Below are 27184 nucleotides of genomic sequence, written 5' to 3'. Positions count from 1 at the left end.
TGTCGTTTGGCGGACCAACGTTAAGTGCCACACAATTTGTTGTAAATCTGTAACTCAGCGTTCCAAGCTTTAAGGAAATTTTACACAGAAAAGTGGTATTGTTTTAAATACTAATACTTTCAGGATGAATATGAGAACTTCCCAACCTGTTAGGCAGTCATGTCAACTTACTGTGGTGATTTTTCCTAAAACTATCCTGATATTCCTAACAGTAGAAGAATGCCCCCACCCCTATGCCCACACCACAGCCTGATCTGTATCCACGAAGCATGGATGTCCTGTCTCTTCCAGCAGCAGTCTGAAACGGAGACCGTCCACCTCTTCATCCCGGCGCTGTCTGTAGGCGCCATCATCGGCAAGCAAGGGCAGCACATCAAACAGCTTTCTCGCTTCGCAGGAGCATCTATTAAGGTACTGTCCTGCCAGCTGCGGCTCTCCTGCTGCTTTAAGGCCAGCACGTTACAGAGATGTGAGTCTGTCACTTTCTGTGAACTGAATGTAGCAGTCTGTGCTGGGGTTACATAGGGTGTGATGGGAATCTCCGTGTTACAACACTAGCTTAAACAAGGTAAGCTAAATTCTCTCTCCAGAAAAAGCAGTCTGGAGGTAAGGAGCCCTGCCCTGGAGTGGGGTTCCGCTCCGCCATGACCTTGGGTATACATTCCTTCTAGCTCATCTTCTCTGGGGGTGGCCTTAGTCCCTCCCTCCCAGATGACGCTACTGTACGTCCTAACAATCAAGGCTGTAATCCTTGCGTTTTAAGGAATACACAAGCTGACAAAGTCCTGATACAGTCATAGCTTTCGTCGGGAAAACATCAGTGTGCTGGAGGGTTTGTTTTGGTTATGTCTTATAAATATTCAAATAAATATTTGAATATAGTACCAAAAAACCCACATTGCACTCAAGTGTTCATAACATCTTTATTTATATAACTGGGAAAGGGGGAAGGAGTCAACTAGCAAATGCATAAACTGGCTTATCTATATAACAAAGATTACTCAGCACTGAAAAGGAGGGAGCTATCGATAAAGACCACACATATTATGCTAAGAAAAAGAAGACTCAAGAGGCTATATACTGTATGATCCCACTTAATGAAAGTTCTGGAAAAAACAGAACTATGGAAATGGAGGAGGAAAATCAGTGGTTGCCAGGAATTGGAGGAAGGGGTGGAAACAAAGAGGCAGCATGAGGAAATTTTGAGAGTGCCAGACTGTCGACTCTGGTGGTGCTTACAACTGCATTTGTCACCAAGTGAGTTTTAGTGTAGATAATTAGAAAGCAAGATACAGGAAAGCCCTCATATGCGCTCTCGTAGCAAAAGAGAAATACGTGAACAGGAAATGCAGCCAGAAGAAACAAACAGGTAAAGGAAGAGACATGGTAAAAAGACCAAGTGGTGAACTAACTTTACTGTCCTGTTAGTTTCCTGATTAATGAATTAAAACATGCTCATGCACAAAAAAGAACCTGCCAGATACTTTGTTTTTGGAAAAATTGCAACGAATGTTTTATGAACAAGAATTGGATATTTGGACACTGGGCTCTTTTTCTTTGTCTTTATTGGAGTTTTGATGATGAGGGCAAAATATTTTTCTTTCCAAAAAGTCTGAAACATGCATAATGTGCAAGGTGCATTAGCACTCTTAGCACTTGGCTAGATTTCCATAATATAAATTCCCACATAGGTACTTTAATATGTACCTGCACGTCTGGCATCACCATAGTTATTTGTTCACTTACTGGACATTAAGATTGTTCCAATTTCTCCTGCACAGTGATGGATTAAGTTCTTTCGGTCATATTGTCATATACAACCTTATTCTTTCACATGAGTCTACACAAGTGCATCTGGCGAGTCTCAGGGCATGTGCTTCCTTTTCAGCTTCTCAGACATTAGAGCAGTTTGTACTCCTAACCTCAGTATTAAACTCAATATTAAAACTCAGCATTCAGAAAACTAAGATCATGGCATCTGGTCCTATCACTTCATGGCAAATAGAAGGGGGAAACAATGGAAACAGCGAGAGACTTTATTTTGGGGGGCTCCAAAATAACTGCAGATGGTGACTGCAGCCATGAAATTAAAAGACACTTACTTGCTCCTTGGAAGAAAAGCTATGACTAACCTAGACAGCATATTAAAAAGCAGAGACATTGACAGCAAAGGCCTGTCTAGTCAAAGCTACGGTTTTTCCAGTAGTCGTGTATGGATGTGAAAGTTGGACTATAAAGAAAACTGAGCGCTTAAGAATTGATGCTTTTGAGCTGTGGTGTTGGAGAAGACTCTTGAGAGTCCCTTGGACTGCAAGGAGATCCAACCAGTTCATCCTAAAGGAAATCAGTCCTGAATATTCGTTGGAAGGACTGATGCTTGAAGCTGAAGCTCCAATATTTTGGCCACCAGATGCAAAGAACTAACTCACTGGAAAAGACCCTGAAGCTGGGAAAGACTGAAGGCAAAAGGAGAAGGGGTCAACAGAGGATGAGGTGGCTGGATGGCATCACCGACTCATTGGGCATGAGTTTGAATAAACTCCAGGAGTTGGTGATGGACAGGGAGGCCTGGCGTGCTGCGGTCACAAAGATCAGACACGACTGAGTGACTCAAGCAAACTGAACCTCAGCATATGAGTGCTCTCATCTCCAGTCCTCTACCACCAGGACTGACAAAGACAAAGGATTTTTTTTAAAAAGCAAGCCAGGGACTTCCCTGGTGGTCCAGTGGTTCAGATTCTGTGCTGTCACTGCAGGGGCGGTGCAGGTGAGATCCTTGCTCAGGGAGCTGAGATCCTGCAGGCTGGGTAGCCCAGTGAGGGGTACGGGGGAGGGAAATCAGAATGATACCTTCTTTCTAGGGGTTTCCTGTGAATAATTCTAAGAGTGTGGTCTAAAATAATTATTGGCTTTTTTTACAGATTCAAAATTAGTGCCCAGCGTAAAGAAGGAATGGTATTTTGGGCCTCTAAGTAACAGAAATGTTAGCTTTATTTTCAGGGAGTGAGAAAGCATGACTTAACAGAAAACACTTGGTCTTGATTTGTACCTGTGTAGGACAGGGTGTACTAGACTGTAAGTAATTGATAGTGATCATACTGAATGGTAAGTGCGGCGGCTTTTATTGTGGTTTTTGCTTCCTACTCCCATTATTTACTATAGGGAGTTGCTTCTTGCACAGCAAATGTCTAGCAAAATATTGTTCTTCAAACAGTTCCTACCAGCCAGACTGCCTAAATCCTTTCTTACTGAGGGAATGCTGACTTTTTTTCCTCTTCAACAGTCTCTGCAGCGTATCCCTGGCCTGGTCTTTTATGTGATTTCGTACGCTCTGCCAAAATAGAAGTCTGAGTTCACTCTTCTGTCAGATTAATGTTTATTCTATGTGTTACTCTAGGGAGTGTACTTTGGGGGGACATTAGTACCACGTATCTATACGTGTGTATACACATCACGTTGCAGATTTGTGACCCAAGCAGTTTCTTGCACATGTGGGAAGCCCAGGCTGTGATGCTGCGTGTGGGACCAAGGACCACACGCTGAGCAGCCAGTGGTGCCGTGAGGAGCAGCACGGCGGTGGAGCCGGACACAGCTCTTCCTCCAGCTCCACCAGCCTGTGTGATCAGGGGCCAGGGGACTTTATAGCCTTTGGTCTCCCTGTTGGTGAAGCGGGCCAACAGGGTGAGCATACAGGATGTGGCAGGAGCCATAACTAACGGACCCACGCTCATCACTGCCCCTCTGTAACTCTTCCAGAAGGCTTATTTTCTACGTTTCAGTAAGTCATGTGCAAAGACAGGCTGGTTTGTGTAACATTTTCTGTCAGTGGAACTGGAAAGTGCTGTGACCATTTCTGGTCTGTTACAGATCGCTCCAGCTGAAGCACCAGATGCTAAAGTGAGGATGGTGATTATCACTGGGCCGCCGGAGGCTCAGTTCAAGGTATGTGCCCTGGAGTGTGTGCACAGATGACAGATGAATGCCTTCTTTTCAGAAACTCTATAACCTGGCTTCTCCCTTAAATAAATCCAGTACTTAGTAGAAGGAATCTCTCAGTGAAAATTGCTAAGACTAAGAACAGAGTAGAAACATTCCCCACATTACATTTTAAAAAGAAACCAAAACCTTTGTGTGAGTTCTGTAATGGTCGTTGGGTTTGCCTATCTCCCAAGGGAGAATTTTGCTCAGTGCCTTGTTAGCACAGGTGAAGGTGAGGTGGTAAGAATGGTTTGTATGCTTTGTTACTCTCAGATTTTTCCTCCTGTCCCTAAGAATCTTCGACCTTGACTTCAAATGTTCCTTTTTCCTCTTACCCTTGAGTTAACTTCAGTTAACTCCCTGGTCCACAGTTTCTCTATTAGTCACTCTAATATTCAGAATTTTAGAGGTAGAAAGGGCAGGGACTCTTGAGGCATCTGTCCTGGTATGAACCATCAGTCATTTTGGGGGGCTTGGGGCCAGAATGCCTCCCACTCTGTCCTGAGAGGTGGTGCAGTAGGGGGATGAAGACCAGAGCCTTCACAGCCAGGCTGCTGGTTCAAGTACCAGCTCTGCCATTTACTAGTGATATGACCTTGGGCAAGTTACTTAACCTTTTCCTAGCTAGCTCCTCATCAGTAAAATTGGGGTTAAAAACATCCACAAAGTTTAAACAAGGTTATATGGTTTAATAAATCAAGTGGTTAAAATAGTGTTGGACACACAGGAAACAGTATAAATGCAACAGTGGTGGTAAGCGGACTTGGGATGAATCAGACTAAGACCATGCCAGACCCTCAAATTCACACATACATACATACCTTTGAGTATATGATTTCTTCCACAGAACTCAGTCAGGGTGTCTGGTTTGTCACAGGTAAAAGCAGCTGCTCAATTCAGGGTAATTTACCCGAAACCCCTGTCCTGTTTCTACTACTTAGCAGCTGTGTTAACAGAACAACTCTTTAAGCCTTAGTTCTCCTAGCTCTAAAACGTAGCTAAGTTATAAACCATCACTTTCACCTCTCTTTTTCCATGGGCCATTTTTCACTAAAAATCTGCAACTTTTTTCATTTACAGGGTACAGGAAACAAAAGGAGGTGCTTTGAGATGTAGGTACAGTTGGCTAGGCTCAGACTCAGGTCAAGAAATTTACTTCTTCATACCAGCCCTGTGGTCCCAGCAGTTCAGATCAAAACTCAGAAATGCTGAAAACTACATCCTCCCCCAGATACTTACAGGACCAGCTACTTTTAGCCTGAAATATTAAAAGATGAATACAAACATCAGTTATCTTTACTGTTTTATAAATGGATCTGGTAATTTTTATAATGCTTGTATGCTGGGAAATTCAGAAGTTGTTTCTCTTTACCCTCCATTGCCCATGTTGTGCACTTGTCTTAAATGAGACATGTAAGAAAAGCTCTAATGCGTCAATATCAGTTATGTGATCAGTGATAATTACAAATTATTTTAGAGATCTAAGTATTAGAAACAGATCTAAATATTAGAAAGAATCCATGGCTGATTCATGTCAGTGTATGGCAAAAACCACTACAATATTGTAAAGTAATTAGCCTCCAACTAATAAAAATAAATGAAAAAAATAAAATCATAAGAAATACTGTTTTGGAGGACAATATATATCCTTTGTGTCCTTCGGCTGTGTTAATAATTATTACCTGTGGCCTGAGACTTTGACGATGACTGAAATATAGGGTACTAAGATGAGTTTTTTAAATGTCTGTAACCCCCTAAAATGAGCTTACCTCTGCACCGATGAAAACATGTTTTGTACCTGTGTTTTTGTTCTCTGCTGTGGCAGCCTGTTGGATGAAACCAACTCTGGTTTCTTTTTCCTTTGGTGTATACCAGAGCAAATTTGTGGTTATACATAATAGGAGATTTACTATGTATAATTTCTGGTTGTATGCAGCAATTGACAGGATATGTTTGACTATATCAGTTGTATATGTTAACTTGATTTTGTAGCTTCAGTCAAAGTAGAAACCATCTGGCTCATGAAATGTTTGACAGAAAATATTCCTTGCTGGCCCATTTAGACATGAGCTTGGCTTCTTGTCAGCCTCATGTAGGTGGCTCTGGAGTTCATTCAGTCTCTGTTACTCAAGAAAATGCAGTTACTATCTTATTGCCAGCAGGAGAGTTTCACCTTTCAAGACTGGAGAGCAAATGGTCAGTCATTCAACTGCCGCATCTGTGATGCAGCCACCGCTGTTGTCAGCCTTTTCTAGGGCTTCCTGCCATCTCTTGGGCAGTGTTCCACCATCAGGTGCAGGTGTGTCACTGCAAAGCGCTGCTCCAGTGGGTCCAGGCCATTCATTCTACCCACTGTAAAACTAAGGAACCTTTTGGCCTTTCCTACACGAATGACACTGACAGGCTATGTTCTCATGTGTAGGCTCAGGGAAGAATTTATGGAAAAATTAAAGAAGAAAACTTTGTTAGTCCTAAAGAAGAGGTGAAACTTGAAGCTCACATCAGAGTGCCATCCTTTGCTGCTGGCAGAGTTATTGGAAAAGGAGGCAAAACGGCAAGTACTTCAGCAAAACCTGTGCAGTGGTATGGAGGGGAAAGCGCTGACAGGTACTTAGGAGTTCCAAGCCCCTGCGTTCTGGCTAACTCACAAAGACGGGGCCTCTGGGCCAAGGTTCGGAGAAGACTGCCCTTTGTTCCTCCTGAGTGTGGGGTGTCAGCTCCTGGCAAAAGCAGTGCCGCTCTTTCAGACCACCTTGTGGGAGAGGGCTGTCTCATGAGGGGCCTTTTGCATTTTTCTGTTGATAAACATCAGCTTTTTATTTCTATTGTGCAAAAATACTTAATGACAGGAAAAGAAAACTTTAAAAAGTTTCATCTACCTTTATAACTTACACCTCTATAACTGAAAACTGGTTTCCAGTTTCTCTTTAACATATATAACTTCAAAATCATAAACAGCTTTGAAAATGACTTGGAAGTGACTGCAATTATTTTTGGAATCAGATTTTTAGGGTTTAAATTTGGCCTTGTCATTAATTTATGTAACTGTAGGTAAGTCAGTTTCTTTGGGGCTTAGTTTTAATTATCGTGAAATGGGACAATACTAATAACCAAATAGAATTATTAGTATATTAGATGAGATTTACAAAGACACAGCTCAGTATTTTGGTACAAGTGTTCAGGCAATGGTAATTTTTTAAAAAATAAAAAAACCCCAACAGTTCCACTTAACGTGATTTCTGTTTATCTCCTTCAGGTGAATGAGCTCCAGAATTTGTCAAGTGCAGAAGTTGTTGTTCCCCGTGACCAGACTCCTGATGAGAATGACCAGGTGGTCGTCAAAATAACTGGTCACTTCTATGCTTGCCAGGCAAGTGGGCTCCAGCGTGCCGGGGCAGCGCTGCTGCTGCCCTCGCAGACGGAAGCCATTCTCCATGGGGGTCTCCACGTCATATAAATATTCAAGGCTGTGTTTGATGCTTAATACGTTAAATTCCCCTTTCAGCAGGTGGTTTTAGAGACTCTGCTAGCAAACTAATTAGTACGTATCTTTAATCTTCAAATAAATTTTAATTTGAAGTTAATTTAAAAAATGGAAGAGGTAAAATAACTTCCTATAATATGTGATCGGGTAGAAATTTCAAGGCCCTCTCCTTTTGCAGGTTGCCCAGAGAAAAATTCAGGAAATTCTGACTCAGGTAAAGCAGCACCAACAGCAGAAAGCTCTGCAAAGTGGACCATCTCAGTCAAGGCGGAAGTGAAGGCTCAGGAAACAGCCCACCACAGAGGCAGACGCCAAACCAAAGACGAGACTGCTTAACCAACAGCCGGGCGCTGACCCCTTACCCAGCATCACATGCACAAGTTTTTACCTAGCCAGTTGTTTCTGAGGACCAGGCAACTTTCGAACTCCTGTCTCTGTGAGAATGTATACTTTATGCTCTCTGAAATGTATGACACCCAGCTTTAAAAAAAAAAAATAAGAAAAAAGAAAAAAATGAGGGGGGAGGGAGGGAAAGAGACGAACTCTGCACTTCCCTTTTGTTGCATTTCTCAGTATAACAAATACCTAATTTTTTAAAATATTCATTTCCCCCATGATGCCAGAAATTGGTTTAAATGGTGCATTCATGAAACTCATCAAATAAAACTAGATTGCTCCTAAGTCCAATTGTTAAAATTGGATCAGAACAGAATTATTACAAGTACTTAAATGTTAACCTATTAGCATAGAAAGACTGTTCTCAGTTTAACACTAACACAAATAACCTAAGGGAAGTGCTGAATGGTGTTGGCAGGGGTATTAAACGTGCATTTTTACTCAACTACCTCAGGTACTCAGTAATGCAATGAAAGCAAAATTGTTTTGTTTTTTTTTTTTTCTGAAAATTTTATATACTTTATAAAGATAAGTCCAACTGTTTTTTAAAAAATAAATTTAATTAGCTAACAGGCAAATAACTGAAAAATTTTACTTCTGGCTGGTGACAGTAAAGCTGGAAAAATTTCACGTTTTTTGAGGCTTCTGACAGTTATTAGTTGGAAAATCCAATAAATGTTCAGTGATACGGAGCAGTGCCTATATTTGGAGAGCAGCAAATACCTTTTGTTTGTGGTAGGGAAGTTTTTGATGGTACTAACAGAGCAAAGTGGTTGCAGGAGGTTTTGGAACGACTAGTTTTAAATGGCTTCAGGAGACTTCAGTTTTTCTGTTTGGCTATGTGATTGAATGCATAAATGCTTTGTGCTTTTGACTATCACTACCTAAAGTAAGTGTATCTATGGAGACATGCAGCCCCCGTGAACTTAACTGACTGGCAGGGAGAAAGCTTTAGCTTGCCTTACAGGATGCTTAGTTTGCCAATACACTTCAGACCAGTTGGTCTATGCTTGGAGCAGACCCCAAAAGAGTTGCTTTGTGAAGACCAGTGGGGCAGTCAGATGGTGTGACAGTGTTTAAAGGCAATAAAAAGGCTACATCTCCATGTGCCAGGCACTGTCTTGAGCCTCAAAGTAAGCTGTTTTGAAGATTTTAAGCAATGATAAATCAAGATAAATGAAAGGCCACCTAAAATATTACATACAATGCAGGAGGATTTCTGTATTCTCTGCAACCAGTTATCTGAAAATAAGTCAAAAGGTAGAAAAAGAAAAGAACTTTGGAAATATAATTTCAATGACTGTGATAATACATTTGACCTTTGCTACTGAACGCATTCACCCATTCCTTAACTTGATGGCAAAGCCTGGTATGTACAATTACATGGGTGTGAGTGGTCTCCGAGGCCACACTGCTCTCAGAATTGTGTTGCTTTTGTTCATTAAATAATCACAGTCATCATATAATACTGATCTGAAGGGCAGATATAACCCTTAAAGTATCAATTTGCTTCATTTGTATTTCAAGGTGAATTTCTACATGGACTAGGTAAGTTCTTCTGAAGATCACTGTATCAATTAAAACATTTTGAAAATGACTTGAAATGTTTTTCTAAATGTTTTCAGAAAACCAGTTTATTTTGTAGTTTTAGCCAAAAAGTGCCCTTTTTGTCACCGAATTCATCAAGCTTTTTTTTTCTATACAATGAATTGCTTAAAAAAAGTAATGGATTGGCTTTCTGGTTGGATTTTGGGTAAAATGGGCTTAAGGCCAGAGCTTTTCCTCAGTATTTGATTTTTCAAGCTTTTTTTTTTTAAATACAGATAGGTGCTACATTTATATCTGCCTGTTTAAATTCTGTCATATTTCACTTCTAGCCTTCTAGTGTGGCAAATCATGTTTTACTTTCAATGAAGTATTGGTAATGGAGTATCTGGTAATACTAGGAAGTAATTCTGTAATTGAGTTTTGTACTCACCACATGTGGATCATTCCTCACCTGTAATGTGCCCCAAATGCGGCTCCATTTTCCAGATACCTTGATGCAGAATAAAGTACTTCATTATTAGGTGCAGCCTTGGTGTGTGGTATGTTTTATTTTTGGCTTTTCAGATTACTCTGAATGTCCTGAATTTCATCAAAATATAAACTTCGTATTGCTAAAAATCCATGTCAATCTCAAGGTAGGCACCAGTATCTACTACTGGCCTTACTGTGAACCTTGATAATAATACTGTTGCATATGAACTGAGAATGAAAAGGTACGTTACAGGACCTGTGGGGTGGTTTTGTTTGCCTTTTAAAAAAATTTTGGCTATACTATTCTATAGAATAAGATTTAAACGTAAGATTACACTCTGAGCAGACAGTTCAAGTGAAACACAGGGGCCAATGCAACTTCTAGGCGATCTGCTGGAGTCTCAAAAATAAAGACAGTATATTTAATTTGAATGTAATGATTCGTGGTATGAAAATGAGCTCACTTACCTACAATTTCCATGTGTCAGGATTAGAACCCAAAGAGAATACCTGTTTTCATAATAACCAACTAGGTTAAAAGAAGTGACACAATCCAAATTTGAAATGACTAAAGCAGTTCATTTTATTCATATTTAAACTCCACAGGAGTCAGAGATGAAGTGTCATCTTCTATTCCAAGAATGAAGTCTTCAGGTAAGGTCTCAGGTGCTATCTGAGCTAACTGGTCATCATAGGAACGTAGGGTCCATAATTTTTCTAATTCATAGGTTTCTCTGGTTTCTGGAAGCATCAAATGAATCACCATGCTGCCTACCAAGGACAGATAAAAATCACAAGTGAAGAAGCAGTTCATTTACTTTCATCCTTCTGATCTCACAAATCTGCGACAATTTGAGAACCACTGCTCTAAGTGTGAAGCCCAGATCAGCATTACCTGAGAACTTACTAGAAATGTCAACTGTGGACACCGTCTAGGAAAAACACTGCAGGAGTGACGCTGCGCTTCTCTCAGTGCGTCAGACACATGCTGTGTAGCGCCAGTATGGAACACTGCCTGTGGGTGACCTACACAACCAGAGGTGGGGCCTATCAGCTTTCGCCTGGTAGACAATCCGGAAGTGCTGTAATTCTGCACAGCCTGTGAGCACAGCGGCAGAGTTTTACCCTCGACTGTACTTTTAAGGATGCTGGCAAATGTTCTTAGAAATACTGTCTCCTTCCGGAACAAAGAGAAAGTTTGCTTACAACACTGGTTCTCAATCAGGGACATTTTATTTATTTTTTTAATTTCACCTATTTTTTTATTGAAGGGTAATTGCTTTACAGAATTTTGTTTTCTGTCAGACCTCAACATGACTCAGCCATAGGTATAGATATATCCCCCCCTTTTGAACTTCCCTACCGTCCCCCTCCCCACCCCACCCCACCCCTCTAGGTTGAAACAGCTCGTTTGAGTTTCCTGAGCCATACAGCAAATTCCCACTGGCTAACTATTTTACGTGTGGTAATGCAAGTTTCCCTGTTACTCTTTCCATACCTCTCACCCTCTCCTCCCGTCTCCCCATGTCCATAAGTCTATTCTCTGTTTCTCCACTGCTGCCCTGTAAGTAAATTCTTCAGTAAGTAAATTCTTTTCCTAGATTCCATATATATGCATTAGAATACGATATTTATCTTTCTCATTCCGATTCACTTCACTCTGTATTAGGTTCTAAGTTCATCCACCTCATTAGAACTGACTTTAAGGCGTTCTTTTTTATAGCTAATACTTCACTGTGTATATGTATCACAACTTCTTTATCCTTTCATCTGTTGATGGACATCTAGGCTGCTTCCATGTTCTAGCTAGTATAAATGGTGCTGCAATGAACAATGGGAAACATGTGTCTTTTTAATTTTGGCTTCCTTAGAGTATATGCTTAGGAGTGAGATTGCTGGGTCATATGGTGGTTTTAGTCCTAGTTTTTTTAAGGAATCTCCATACCATCTTCCATAGTGGCTGTATCAATTTACATTCCCACCAATAGTGAGTGCAAAAGCATTCCCTTTTCTCCACACTTTCTCCAGCATTTACTGTTCGTAGACTTCTTGATGGCCATTCTGACCTGTGTGAGGTGATAGCTCATTGTAGTTTTGAGCTGCATCCCTCTTAATAGTGAGCATCCGTCAGGACATTTTTAATTGTCACCTTTACAGGGTGCAGAGAGGAGAAAGGATGCTGCCAAACCTCCTACAATGCAGAGTAATCCTCCCCGCCCAAAGTGCTAACATTGACATGGCTGAGAAACCCTGATGTTTTCTCCCAGAGTAACTGCAGGCCTGCTTCCTGCCCACACAAAAGATAGGGGCGCACTAATCTCGGGGTTCATCTCTCTGAACTCCGTGGGCAGGTACCATCCGGTGCTGTGCTGTTCGGGGAACCTGGTACAAAAATGCTGCTTGATGTTGCTACTGCTCTTGCTGAGGAACAAACTGTTTTATCAACCCCTGAATAACTCTTTCAGCTCACAAGATTTCAGAGCCTGCACAGTTCTACAGGTACTGTTTTTACCTTTGTATTAAGTACATTCTGGGGAGTTACTTTGAAACTATGTATATATTAATTCTCAAATCTGTTAGGTCTTCTCATAATTCCAGTCTGCTTTTCTTATCATTCCCTGTGCCTAGAACGCCTTTCAACTTATGGGAGTTACTTAAGGCCAAGGTTCTATGTACACCAAGGAGCCTTCTACCGCCACTGGGGATCTCTCTGATGTTATTCATCCTGTTCTCCATCAGCTTTCTGACCTGTGTGGCTACTTAATACACACTAGGTGAGATGAGGATTTCAGATGGGAAAAAGACCGAGTGAGTGGGTTAAAACCAAAGAAAACTTCAAACAACTATCAAAAACTTTTTGCGGAAAAACATCCAGACCTTGATCCTTTCACAACTGCACATAGTTTGCGATTAGTGCATTATCAATTATTTACCTGTAGAATGTGCTAAAGTAACTTACCGAAGTCCACACAGAGCCAGTCATCGGTGTCCTGCCCTTCGATCTTTACGTGAGGCTCACTTTTACATTTCAGATGTTTGTACTGGAAAAAACCAGGTCACATATTAAAGGGGAAGAGGTTGGGGGAAGTCTGTTCTTACTGAGTCTTGGACTTATTTGGGAACATGCTTATTCATTTCTCACAGCTATGCCAAACCCCTTAATAACAGCTCCCCCCTTAAATCCTACCCACATCCTACAGCTCTCTCCTGAAGCCCAAACCATTGTGATAGGCAATCAAAGTGCCTCTGAGGTAGACAAGCCTAAATTCAATATCCAGTTCTCACCAACTTCCTACTGTCCATCACAGCTTCCCTTTACCCTCAGGGGAGACAGATGCTTCTTCCTGTTTCAGGGCTCAGGCTATTCATATGCACCCCATATTTAATACAGCAGTATTTACAATACCCAGGAGATGAAAGCAACCTGTGTGTCCACCGACAGACAAATGGATGAGATGTAGTACATATATACAATAGAATATTACTCAGCCATAAAAAGGAACGAAACTGGGTCGTTTGTAGTGATGTGGATGAACCCAGAGTCTGTTAACAGAGTGAAAACAGGAAGAGAAAAACATCATATATTAATGTTAATATTTTACATTATATAGAAAAAAGGTACAGATGAGCCTATTTGCAGGGCAAGGATAAAGCAGCAGATGTAGAGAACAAATAGGTGGATGCAGGAAAACAGCAGGCTAAAGCGGACTGGGACAGTAGCACCGCCATATACAAACTGCCACGTGTGAACAGACAGCTAGCAGGAAGCTGCCACGCAGCATGCGGAGCAGAGTCTGGTGTTCTCTGACGTCCTAGAGGCGCGGGATGGGGAAGTGGCGGTCGGAGGGGCTACACGTACACATATAGGGGTGTCGCTTTGTTGGACAGAGGCGCTAACAACACTAAAGCAATTATACTCCAAATAAAAATGAATTGTAAAACAGAAGATCAGTTGAAAACAATTAGATGTGTAACCCAGCAATCCTAATTCTGGGTCTATACCCTGAGAAAACTGTAATCAAGAAAAACCCACTCAAATGTTCATGGCAGCACTATTTACAATAAATAGCCAGGAGATAGAAGCAACCTATGGATAAAGAAGATGTGGTACATGTATACAATGGAATATCACTGAACCATAAAAAAGAACGAACTTGAGTCATTTTAGTAAATGTGGATAGACTAGAGTGTCACACAGCAATAATCAGAAAAATAACATATACATGAAATCTAGAAAAATGGTACAGATGAACCTATTTGCAGGACAGGAATAGAAAAGGAGACGTGCAGAAAAGACACGTGGACGCAGGGAGAGGGGAGGATGGGATGAATAACATAACTCGGCCATAAAAAGGAACAAAACTGGGCTATTTCTAGTCAAAGTGTTAGTAGTAACTCAATCGCATCCGACTCTGTGACCCCATGGACTGTAGCCCACCAGGCTCCTCTGTCCATGGGATTCTCCAGGCAAGAGTACTGGAGCGGGTTGTCATTTCCTTCAGGGGATCTTCCCGAACCGGGGACTGAATCCAGGTGTCCTTCATTGAAGGCGGACTCTTTACGAACTGAATCACCAGGGAAGACATAAAATATGGAATCTAGAAAAATGGTACAGATGAACTGACTTCCAGGGCAGAAACAGATAAGCAGAAGTAGAGAAGGACAGGTGGACACAGGCGCAGAGGAGGGTGGGATGGACTGAGAGAGCAGAATTGCTAATACATACACTGGCATGTGTAAAATACACAGCTAGCAAGCAGCTGCAGTACAGACAGCTCAGCTCATGTTCTGCAGTGGCCCAGAGGGGTGATGGGGAAAGGTGTGCATGGGAGGGAGGCTGGAGAGGGAGAGGATACATGTATACTTAAAACTCATTCACAGTGCTATATGGCAGAAACTAACAGAACAATGTAAAATATTCTCTGATCACCATTATCTACAGGGGGGAAAAACTATCATATGATCCAGCAATCACAACACAGGACGGATCTCACATCACCTAGAGAAAACCGCAATTCACAGACACACACACACCCCACTGTTCACGGCAGCACTATTTACAACAGCCAGGACATGGAAGCAACTAGATTTTTATCCACAGATGAATGGATAATAAGATGTGGTCCTTACATACAACAGAATATCATTCAGTGATAAACTAAACTGGGTCATTTGTAGCGATGTCGATGTACTGAGAATCTGTCATACAGAGTGAAGTATGTCAGAAAGAGTCAAATATGGTATATTAACACATATGCATAGAATCTAGAGAAATGGTACAGAAGAACCTACATGCAGGATGTGACAGTCGCAGAAGGAGAGAAGGGACGTGTGGACACGGGGAGAGAGGAGGCTGAGATGAACTGGGAGCGTAATGCTGCCACACACACCACTGTTGTGTAAACAGGGAGCTGTGGGAAGCCGCTGCGCGGCGCGGAGCTTGCCTCGTGCTCTGTGATGACTGGCGGGGCGACAGACGGGGTGGTGGTCGCAGGGAGGCCTCAAGGGAGAGGATATATGTATGCATACAGCTGATTCACTCTGTCGGACAGCAGAAACTAACACAATGTTGAAAAGCAATTATAGTTCAATTAAAAAATGTAATTGTAAAAGCGTCCATAATAAAGAAAAATTAAACATGGTACTACCGCACAACCCAGCAATCCCACTACTGGGAATGAAATCTGAGAAACCATAATTCAACAAGACACAAGCAACCCCAGCACTCACTGCCGCACCACTAAAATATCCAGGGCATGGAAGCAACCTAAATGTCCATCCAGAGATGAATGGGTAAGACAGTGTGGTACATATATACAAAGGAATATTACTCACTAATAAAGTGGACATAGTCACTTGTAGTGACATGGATGGAACTGGAGCGTCAGAGTGATGTAAGTAGGAAAGAGAAAAATGAGTATCATATCTTAGCACATATACATGGAATCTAGAACAATGGTACAGGTGAACCTATTTATAAGGTAAAAACAGAGGCACAGAAGCAGAGAATGGACGTGTGGACACAAGGGAAGGAGCAGGGGACAGACTGGGAGGCAGTACTGACAACACCGCCACGTGTAAAAGCGCTGGCGGGGAGCTGCCATGCGGCGCGGAGCTCAGCGCGGTGCTGTGGTGACCTGGGGGGTGGGAGGGGAGGGAGGCTCAAAAACGGGATATGTGTACACATATAGATGACTCTCCTTCTGGGTCAGCTTTACAATATTGTAAAGCATATATACTCCAATTAAAAATAAATTTTAAAAGTTCATTTATCATAAAAAAGAAAACTAAAAATAGAAATATCATATGATTCAGAAATCCCGTTATTAGGGATATACGCTGAGAAAATGATAATTCAAGAAGACACATGCACCCCAGTGTTCACTGCAGCACCATTCACAAAAGCCAAGACATGGGACGTACCTAAATGTTGAAAATTTGGAATAGTTGGAAACGATAGAGTATTTTTAACAATAAAAGCAATGAAACTGTGCTATCTGTGGTGATAGGATGGGCCTAGAGTTTGTCTTACAGAGAGAAGTAAAAAAGAGAAAATCAGATGTCATCTATTAACACATATACATGGAATCTGAAAACTGATACAGATGAACCTATTTGCAGGGCAAAAACAGATGCAGAAGCAGAGAATAGACATGTGGACACAAGAGAAAAGGAGGATGGGGCCAACGGAGAGAGCAGCACTGTCACATACACACTGCCACGTGTAAACAGCTACCAGAAAGTTCCGCACAGCACAGGAAGCTCGGCTCGGCGCTCCGTGATGACCCAGAGGAGCGGGGCACAGAGGGAGGGCTGTATACATAAATGGGGGAGTCACTTTGTTGGACAGATGAGCTAACGACATTGTAGAGCAATTTCACTTCAAGTAAAAAGGAATTTAAAAAGTAAAAGATCAGTAATCTTGAAAAAAATGACAAATGCAACTAACATATAACCCAGCAGTTGCACTACTGGGTATATACTCTGAAAAACCATAATCAACATTAAACACCCATCTAAGTGTTCTTTTTAGCACTATCTACAACAGCCAGGAGACGGAAGCAACCTCTGGATAAAGAAGACGTGGCGCGTGTATGCAGAGGGATACCACCGAACCATAAAACAATGAACTTGGGCCGTCTGCAGTAAATCCGCATGGGCTAGAGTGTCACAGCAATAAATCAGGAAAACAAACATCACACAGTAACATACATATATGGGATCCAGAAAAATGGTACAGATGAACTTACCTGGACAGGAATAGAGAAGCAAACGTAGAGAAGACATGTGAACACAGGGCAAGGGGAGGGTGAGATAAGTAACACTGCTCAGCATAAAAATATTAAACTGGGTCATTTCTAGTGATACGGACTTAGAGTCTATCATACAGAGTGACTTTAGCCAGAAATAAAAATACAGTATAGTAACACATGGAATCTAAAAAAATGGTACAGATGAACTGATTTACAAAGCAAAAACAGATAAGCAGAAGTAGAGAACAAGCGGGCGAAGAGGAGGGAGGGATGAGTCGGGAAGAGTGGTGCCACATATACACCTCTGTATGTAAAACACATAGCTAGTGAGAGGCTGCCGTGTAGCGCAGGGAGCTCAGCTCGTGTTCTGTGGTGACCCAGAGGGGCAGGATGGGGAAAGGGCAGCCTGGGAGGGAGGCTGGAGACGGAGGGTATGTGTGTATACTTGTAACTCACTCACAGTGCTGTATAGCGGAAACACAACAATGTAAACCAAACATTCTGATCACCATTATTCACCAAAAAAAAGAATTATACAGTTCAGCAATCACACCGCTGGGTATAACCATAAAGAAAATCAAAATTCAAAAAGACACACCACCACATGTTCACTGCAGCACTATTTACAATAGCCAGGACATGGAAACAACTCAATGCCCACCCACAGATAAATGGATAATAAGATGTGGTACAGACATATGCAATGGAACATGATTCAGAGATAAAAGGAACTAAACTGGGTCATTTGTATGTGTATGTACTGAGATCTGTCATACAGAGTGAAGTATGTCAGAAAGAGGATCAAATATCATATATCAATACACATGTATAGAAGCTAGAAAAATGGTACAGATGAACCTATCTGCAGGACATGAATAGAGCCACAGAAATAGAGACGCGTGGACATAGATAAAGAGGAGCCTGAGACAAATTGAGTCAGTGGAGAAGGCAATGGCACCCCACTCCAGTACTCTTGCCTGGAAAATCCCGTGGACGGAGGAGCCTGGTGGGCTGCAGTCCATGGGGTCGCGAAGAGTCGGACACGACTGAGCGACTTCACTTTCCCTTTTCACTTTCACGCACTGGAGAAGGAAATGACAACCCACTCCAGTGTTCTTGCCTGGAGAATCCCAGGGACGGGGAGCCTGGTGGGCTGCCGTCTGTGGGGTCGCACAGAGTCGGACACGACTGAAGCGCCTCAGCAGCAGCAGCGCTGGCAGACACACACCGCCGTGTATAAAGCAGCGAGCTGATGGGATGCTGCTGTAGGGACAGGGAGCTCAGCGGTGCTCTGTGACGACCTGCAGAAGTGGGACTGGGTGGGTGGAGTGGCGGGAGGCTCGGAAAAGGGGGATATATGCAGCTGATTCTCTTTCTGGGACAGCAGAAACTAACAGTATTGTAAAGCAATTATATTCCCATTAAAAATAAATTTATTAAAAATGATCATTAATTGTGAAAAAGAAAACTAAAAATAGAAATATCACTTGGTTTAGTCTCTAAGTTGTGTCCGACTCTTTGCAATCCCGGGCTCCTCTGTCCATGGGGGTTCTCCAGGCAAGAATACTGGAGTGGGTTGCCATTTCCTTCTCCAGGGAATCTTCCCGACCCACGAATCAAACCTGGGTCTCCTGCATTGCAGGCAGATTCTTTACCAACTGAGCTATGAAGGAAGCAGAATTAGCACATGACTCAGAGATTCCACTCTTGGGGATATACTCTGAGAATGATAATCCAAAAAGACACATGCACCCTAATGTTCACTGCAGCACTACTTACAAAGTCAAGACACAGAAGGTATCTACATGTCTGTCCACAGATGAATGAATAAAGAACGCAGAGGGTGGGATGAGAGGAAATAGCAGTGGGAGGGAAATGCAAAGGAGACGATATATGTATACATATAGCTAACTCTGTTGGACGGCACAAACAATAGTGTAAAGCAATTATACTCCAATTAAAAATAAATTTAAAGCAATAAATAACAGATTAATAATCCTAAAAAAATTAGAAGTTAATACTGTATGTTAATAAAATTAAAATTTCATACTGTTAATGCTGTCTGCTCCAGCAATCCCACTAGTGGGGATGAGAAAACCATGATTCACCAAGATATATACACACCCAAATGTTTACTGCAGCACTGTTTACAACAGCCAGGATATATAAGCAACCTAAATCTCCATCCACAGATGAGTGGATAAGATATGGAAAATACAATGAAATATTATTTAGCCATAAAGTAGCAATATGGGTGCACCTAGAGTCTGTCATACAGAGTAAAGTAAGTCAGACCAGAAAATCAAATACCATATATTAACACATATACACGGAATCTAGAAAACTGGTACATGCGAACCTATCTGCAGGGCAAAACCAGAGATGCAGAAGCAGAGAACAAACATGTGGCCATGGGGGAAGGGCAAGGTGGGATGAACTGGTGGAGTGGCATTGCCAATGTATACACTACCATCTATAAAATACATAGCTCCTGGGAGCTGCTCTGTAGCACAGGGCGCTCAGCTCCATGCTCTGTGAAGACTCAGATGGTGTGATTTGGTGGGGGGGGGGAGGGGCCATACGTATACTTATATTTCCTTCACACTGCTGTAGAGCAGAAACAGCCACAACACTGTGAATCCATCATATGCCAATTAAATATAAATTTTTAAAAAACAACCATTATTCATGAAAAAAAACTAAAAATAGAACTTGCACATGAATCGGTAATTGCACTGTGTATACACCCAGAGAAAACCATAATTGAAAAAGACACACGCACCACAAAGTTCACTGCAGCACTGTTCAAAAACGCCAGGACAAGGACGCGGCTTAAATGTCCATCCACAGATGAATAGTTGCGAAGATGTGGTATGTATATACAATGGAATATTACTCAGCCATAAAAAGGAAGGAAACTGGGTCATTCAAAGATATGGATGGAACCAGAGTCTGTTGTACAGAGTGAAGTAATAAGTCGGAAAACCAAATACTGTATATTAACACATATATAGAATCTAGGAAAATTAGACATATAAACATATATGCAGGTCATGAAAAGAGTTGCAAAAGTAGAGAACAGACATTTGGACATGCATGAAGGGGAGGGTAAGAACAATGGAGAGAGCAGCCTTGCATATATACACTGCCATGTGAAAAACACCTAGTAAGTGGGAAGTTGCTGTAGAGCTAAAGACCTCAGCTTGGTGCTTTGTGATTTCCTAGAGGGGTGGGAGGGAGTCACAAATGGAGGGGATTATGTATAAATATAGCTGATCACTCTGGTGGACAATATAAACTAACAAAACATTCTAAATTAATTAGAGTCAGTTAAAAATTCAAATTAAAAAAACTGAAAAAAGGTCAGTAATCTTAAAAAGAAAATAAAAAGAACTAACATAAGCCCCAGTCATCACATTTCTGGGCATAAAATCTGAGAAAACAATAATTCAAAAGGGCATATACACCCCAATGTTCAATGCAGTACTATTTACAATATCCAGGACATGGAAGAAACCTAGATGTCCATCCACAGATGAATGAATTAAGAAGATGTGGTACACACATACAATGGAACATTATTCAGCCATAAAAAGGAATGAAACTGGGCCATTTGTAGAGCTGTGGATGGTCCCTGACTCTGTCATACAGAGAAAACTCAAAGAGAAAAACGAATATGACATATTATCACAAACATATGGAATCTAGAAAAATGGTACAGATGAAATGACGTGCAAGGCAGGAACAGACACACAGAAGTAGAGAACGGACATATGGACACGAGGGAAGGGACGGAGAGGACGCCCGGGGAGAGGAGCTTCGCCATACATACACGGCCACGTGTGAAGTATCAATAGACAGCCGGTGGGTGCTGCTGTGCACCCCTGGGAGCTCAGCTTGGTGTTCTGTGACGACAGCAGTGGGACGACACGGGCTGGGGTGCAGGGAGGCTCACAAAAGGAACAGATGTATACAAACAGCTGATTCTTTTTATTTTGAACAGCAGAAACTAACACAATATTGTAAAGCAATTATACTCCAGTTAACATGTAGACTAAAGAAATGAAAGATCACTAATCTTGAAAAAAGATTAAAAATGGAATTGCTATATCACAGCAATCCACTACCGGTATATACCCTGAGAAAACCGTCATTCAGCAAGGCAGAGGTACCCCAACGCTCACTGCAGAACTAATGACAAAAGTCAGGAAACGGAAGCAGCCTTGCTCACTGCAGAACTAATGACAAAAGTCAGGAAACGGAAGCAGCCTGAAGGTCTACCCACAGCAAATGAATAAAGATGTGGGACGCATGCAATGGAATATTACTCAGCCATTAAAAGGAACAGAACTGTGCTACTTGTAGTGATATAGGACTAGACTCTCAAACAGAGTGAAGTCAGTCAGAAAGGAAAATCAAGTAACACATATTAACACAGATATATGGAATCTAGAAAATTGGAACAGATGAACCTACTTGCAGGGGAAAAACAGAGATGGAGAAGCAGAGAACAAATATGCAGACACAGGGAAGGGGAAGGTGGGACAAACAAAAGGGCAGCACTGCCACATACACCACCACATGTAAAATACATGGAGGGAGCAGTCGTATAGCAGAGGGAGCGCAGCTCAACGCTCGGTGATATCCCAGAACGGCAGGATGGGGAGAGGGCTGTGTGGAAGGGAGGCCCAAGGGGAAGGGGATATGTGTATAATTCATTCACATTGTTTTACAGCAGAAAATAACACTCAAATCAAGTTTACTCCAATTAAAAATAAATTAAAAAAAATAGAAAACCATTATTCATGAAAAAAAAAAAAAAAACCCTAATGACAGAACTGTCCTATGACCCAGCAATCCCACTGATGTGTATATACCCAGAGAAAACCACAACTCAGAAAGACACACGCTGCTATGTTCACTGCAGCACTGTTCGCAATGGTCAGGACGTGGAAGCAACCTAAACGTCCATCCACAGACAAATGGTTAACAAGACGTGGTAGATTCATATAATGGAGTACTACTCAGCCCCCAAAGGAAGGAAACTGGGTAACCTGTAGTTTGCTGTGGATGGACTTAGGGTCTGTCACACGGAGTGAAGTAACTCAGAAATCAAGCATCATATATTAACACATGTGTTTGGAATCTAAAAAATGATACAGATGAACTTACATACAGGTCATGAATGGATCTGCTTAAGTGGAGAACGTCACGTGGACACGTGGAAAGGGATGGGTGCGTCCGGTTAAGGAGAGCAGCGCTGTCATGTGCACAGTGACATGTGTGGGAGGCTGCTGTACAGCTCCTCAGCTCACTGCCCTGTGACGACCTAAAGGGAGGGGATGGAGGGGGTGGCAGTGGGAAAAACGCCCAAGCTGGGTATATGTGTGTACATGTACCTGATTCACTCTGCGGGACAGCAAAAACTAACACAACAGTGTAAAGCAATTGTAGTCCAATTTTAAAATAAACGCAAAAGAATTTTTAAAAGATCAATAATGCTGGACAAATAAAACTAACCAAAAATAGAAGTACCGTATGGTCTAGGAATCCCTCACTGGGCATGTATCCTAAGAAAACTGTAATTTAAAAAGACACATGCACCCCAATGTTCAGTGCAGCAGTATTTACAACGTCCAGGACATGGAAGCAATCTAGATGTCCATCCACAGATAAACGGATTAAGAAACGTGGCACGGGCGAGCCTTGGCCCAGAACATCGCGGATCGGGCGGCGCCATTTTGGGACTGAGGCTGGTTGTGGGGGAGGGAAAAGCGGCCAAGGGGGATTATTCAAAGTACGAAAACCTCCTCCCGGGATTGAGCGCAGCGGCACCCCTAGGCCAGGGGCACCTCTGGTGCGGCAGAAGGTGACTGAATTACTCAGATATGAAGATCACCTTCTAGGTTTTGTGTAAAAGGCCCCGGATATTTCAAGTGGCCATTTTGGAATTACAATGTTTTTGGATAATTTTACCCCAGAAGTTCATTAAAACTTCTCTGAAGTTTTAATCATCTCTGAAGTGAATTAATAGTAGTGAACAATTCTACAAGCTACTTAAAAAGAGTTCCAGGCATTTCTTCAGTATTTTGGTTCAAACGGATCATATAACTGGTTTAAAGTGTTTCAGCTGGTGGTATTTTTGCCTCCCCCAGCCCCTCCCCTGTTGGTGTTCTTCAGCCAAAACGTAAGATGTGTTTGATTTGTGTACTGAGTAGTTTCGGCAGTTTTCAAATTACTGTTTAAATATTGCTGAAGTTTTTCATGGCAGTTTATTTTTACCTTTATTAAAAGTTTTAGAAATTTTTGACCTCAGCCCTTTTCATGTCACAATGGGACAGCTTTTCTAAATGAAGACATTGAATGAATACAGAGTTTTTTTGCTTTTATCTTTTTTTTTTTTTTTTGACTCTTTGCAACCCCATGGACTGTAGCCTACCAGGCTTCCCTGTCCATGGAATTTTCCAGGCAAGAGTACTAGAGTGGGTTGCCATTTCCTTCTCCATGCTTTTATCTTTTATTTACGTGGAAATTTAAGATGTGGCAGTTTCCCAGCAGCATGGTAGTATTGAGATAGTCTGTTTATGCTGATGTTTAGGAATGCTCTTGAGATGTGAAATTTTCTTTTTGTTTTTGCTTTTTGACTCAAAAATTGGATTATTTCATCTGGAGTGGATAAGTACAACAGTGTCAAGTACATGGAATAATAAAGAAGACTTTGAAACCTTAAAATCCAAGGAACTTGGCTAATTCTGGCGATAGCCATATGAAAACTTTAAAAAGAAGTATGGGTAGCTGACTGAAGTAACTCTATGTCAAATAGCCATAGGTTAAGTGTCTTCAAAGAACTTGGATATTATTTCAGAGGATACAAAATAAAAAAAACAAACTGGAAAACATAAAGATTACAGAGACAAACCCAACACCTTCCTGTGCAGTCCTGTTGGAATTTGGACTTGCCATGAGGTGTTGAAACCTTGTTTCGCTGAGTTGGAGAGACTGGACCTAAATGGTGCAGCATGACTTTGCTCCAGCCTGGCTTAATTTTCCTACCCCACCATCATCAACAAAGTCGTCACTGAATTTTGAAAAGCATTCTGAAAACTTTTCATGGACAGAAAATCGTTACGATGTGAACCACCGACGACACAACTCTTCAGATGGGTTTGATTCTGGTATTGGACGTCCTAATGGAGGTAACTTTGAAAGAAAAGAAAAAAATGGATGGCGTACACATGGAAGAAATGGTACTGAAAACATAAATCATCGAGGGGGTACCATGGTGGAAGTTCCCGTTCTCGTAGCAGTATTTTCCATTCTGGAAAAAGCCAAGGACTACATGAAAACAACATACCTGATAGTGAAACAGGGAGGAAAGAAGACAAGAGAGAACGCAAGCAGTTTGAGGCTAAGGATTTTCCATCTCTAAATCCTGAATATGAGAGAGAACTAAATCAGAATAAATCTTTAGCTGCGGGTGTATAGGGCCTACACGCCCAGACACACACATACCCAACCAAAAAAATCTCCCAAGCTCCTCTCTTAGAATATCCCCCGAATCCTAAATCTAGAACTCAAAGGATGCTGGTCATTAAGAAAGGTAATACAAAAGACTTACAACTATCTGGATTCCCAGTAGTAGGAAATCTTCAGTCACAGCCAGTTAAGAATGGGACTGGTCCAAGTGTTTATAAAGGCTTAGTTCCTAAACCTGCTGCTCCACCTACAAAACCTACACAATGGAAAAGCCAAACTAAAGAAAATAAAGTTGGGACTTCTTTCCCTCATGAGTCTACATATGGTGTTGGCAACTTTAATGCTTTTAAATCAACTGCCAAGAATTTTAGTCCATCAACAACTTCAGTGAAAGAGTGTAATCGCTCAAATTCTTCTTCACTTGTGGACAAACTTAATCAGCAGCCTCGTCTAACCAAACTGACACGAATGCGCACAGATAAGAAGAGTGAGTTTTTGAAAGCATTGAAAAGGAACAGAGTGGAAGAGGAGCATGAAGATGAAAGCCATGTGGGCTCAGAAAAGGATGACGACGCATTTAATTTGCATAACAGCAATAGTACTCACCAAGAAAGGGATATAAATCGAAACTTCGATGAAAATGAAATTCCACAAGAGAATGGCAATGCCTCAGTAATTTCCCAACAGATCATTCGGTCTTCAACCTTCCCACAGACTCATGTTCTTTCTAGTTCACTTGAAGCAGAACACACACTGTTAAAGGAGATAGGTTGGCAAGAAGACAGTGAAAATGATGAAACATGTGCACCCTTAACTGAGGATGAAATGAGAGAATTCCAAGTTATTAGCGAACAGTTACAGAAGAATGGTCTGAGGAAAAATTTTGAAAAATGACCTGATCTGTGACTTCAAGTTTGGACACTGGAAAAACAGCACTTTCAAACCCACTATTGAGAATGAGGACACAGAGACAAGTAGCAGTGACACATCGGATGACGACGATGTGTGAAGGATTTCCTAACAGCTTTAGAATTATAGTGTGATACATCTCTCATACAGTTTGGGGTGAATTGTAAAAATGAAGAACTATAATTTATGTAGTAAAATACCCCATTAGAAGATGATTTTTTGGGGGGACTTCAATATGAGGAAAACCAAGAATGTTGTGTTGGGCTGTGTTGAACATTATTTCTTTGTAAATGAATGTTGTAGAAATGAGGACTTTGGTTGATCCAACATTGACTTTCTTCATCACTGCAGCATTTCTCTGACTAGCAATGTGACGATGTAACAAATGAGAGTTTCTCATTTAATAATAAAAAAATTGTGTAATGTTTTGCAAAAAAAAAAAAAAAAAAGCAATGTGGCACATACATACAATGGTGTATTGGTGGTGGTGGTTTAGTCACTAAGTCATGTCCACCTCTTGTGACACCATGGGCTGTAGCCCACCAGGCTCCTCTCCCCATGGGATTCTCGAGAACACTGGAGTGGGTTGCCATTTCCTTCTCCAGGGGATCTTCTGGACCTAGGGATTGAACCCGGGTCTCCTGCACTGCGGGCAGTTTCTTTACCAACTGAGCTACATGGGAAGGCCACACAATGGTGTGTTACTCAGCCACAGAAAGGAACAAAACGAGCATGTGCAATGATGTGGATGGACCCAGAGTTTGTCATACAGAATGAAGTGAGAAAAACAAATATCGTGTATTAACACATATATAAGTAATATAGGAAAATGGTACAGATGAACTTGCTGGACAGGAATAGCAAGGCAGACATAGAGCAGGGACATGTGGACATGGAGAAAGGCAAGGGTGGGATGATTTGGGAGACTAGTGTTGACATATACACACTGCCATGTGTAAAACAGACTGTTCTGCTTCAAGTTCTGTGATGACGCAGAGGTGAGGGACTCAGCAATGGGACGGGTGGGACACTCAAGGCAATATATGTATACTTGTAAGTCATTCAGAGTGCCATACATTGAAAACTAATGCAACAATCTAAACCAATTCTACTCCAACTAAAATATATTTTAAAAATTAAATAAAATACCACTTTTCATGAAAAAAAAAAAATCCCCTAAAAACAGAACTATCATATGACCCAGCAATCCCACTACTGGGCATATAACCTAAGACGACCATAATTCAACAAGACACACTGACCCCAATGCTCAATGCAGGACTATTTACAAAACCCAGGATATGGAAGCAACCTAGAGGTCCATAAACAGATGAATGGCTTAAGAAGGTGTGGTAATCCAGATCTGAAAGAGACACGTGCACCCCAATGTTCATCGCAGCACTGTTTATAATAGCCAGGACATGGAAGCAACCTAGATGCCCATCAGCAGATGAATGGATAAGGAAGCTGTGGTACATATACACCATGGAATATTACTCAGCCGTTAAAAAGAATTCATTTGAATCAGTTCTAATGAGATGGATGAAACTGGAGCCCATTATACAGAGTGAAGTAAGCCAGAAAGATAAAGAACATTACAGTATACTAACACATATATACAGAATTTAGAAAGATGGTAACGATGGCCCTATATGCAGGGCAGAAGAAG

The 27184-nt window shown here is 41.6% G+C and overlaps 2 protein-coding genes and 1 pseudogene across 4 annotated transcripts in view; 2 read left to right on the top strand and 1 right to left on the bottom strand.

Moving 5' to 3' along the window:
* IGF2BP3 (insulin like growth factor 2 mRNA binding protein 3) overlaps positions 1–9920 on the top strand; it is a 142108-nt gene extending 132188 nt beyond the window's left edge. For 2 of the 3 annotated variants that reach the window (XM_065938767.1, XM_065938765.1), the window contains 5 exons: positions 292–411; positions 3868–3942; positions 6401–6532; positions 7235–7348; positions 7641–9920. In XM_065938767.1, coding sequence (XP_065794839.1) covers positions 292–411; positions 3868–3942; positions 6401–6532; positions 7235–7348; positions 7641–7739 — 540 coding nt within the window. In that variant the 3' untranslated portion in view covers positions 7740–9920. The remainder of the gene's footprint in view (positions 1–291; positions 412–3867; positions 3943–6400; positions 6533–7234; positions 7349–7640) is intronic. The other variant, XM_065938766.1, reaches the window with a different exon arrangement.
* A 515-nt stretch (positions 9921–10435) lies between these two features.
* Positions 10436–27184, bottom strand: part of MALSU1 (mitochondrial assembly of ribosomal large subunit 1) — a 33129-nt gene continuing 16380 nt past the window's right edge. The window contains exons 3-4 of the mRNA XM_065939795.1: positions 12837–12918; positions 10436–10648 (exon numbers count right to left, since the gene is read on the bottom strand). Coding sequence (XP_065795867.1) covers positions 10461–10648; positions 12837–12918 — 270 coding nt within the window. The 3' untranslated portion in view covers positions 10436–10460. The remainder of the gene's footprint in view (positions 10649–12836; positions 12919–27184) is intronic.
* LOC136170564 (vasculin pseudogene) lies at positions 23786–25946 on the top strand (annotated as a pseudogene).

Source organism: Muntiacus reevesi, chromosome 6, assembly GCF_963930625.1.
Source record: "Muntiacus reevesi chromosome 6, mMunRee1.1, whole genome shotgun sequence".
NCBI classification, from domain to species: Eukaryota; Metazoa; Chordata; class Mammalia; order Artiodactyla; family Cervidae; genus Muntiacus; species Muntiacus reevesi.
The sequence above is the reverse complement of the archived record's forward strand: the minus strand, read 5'-3'. Positions and strand labels throughout refer to the sequence as shown.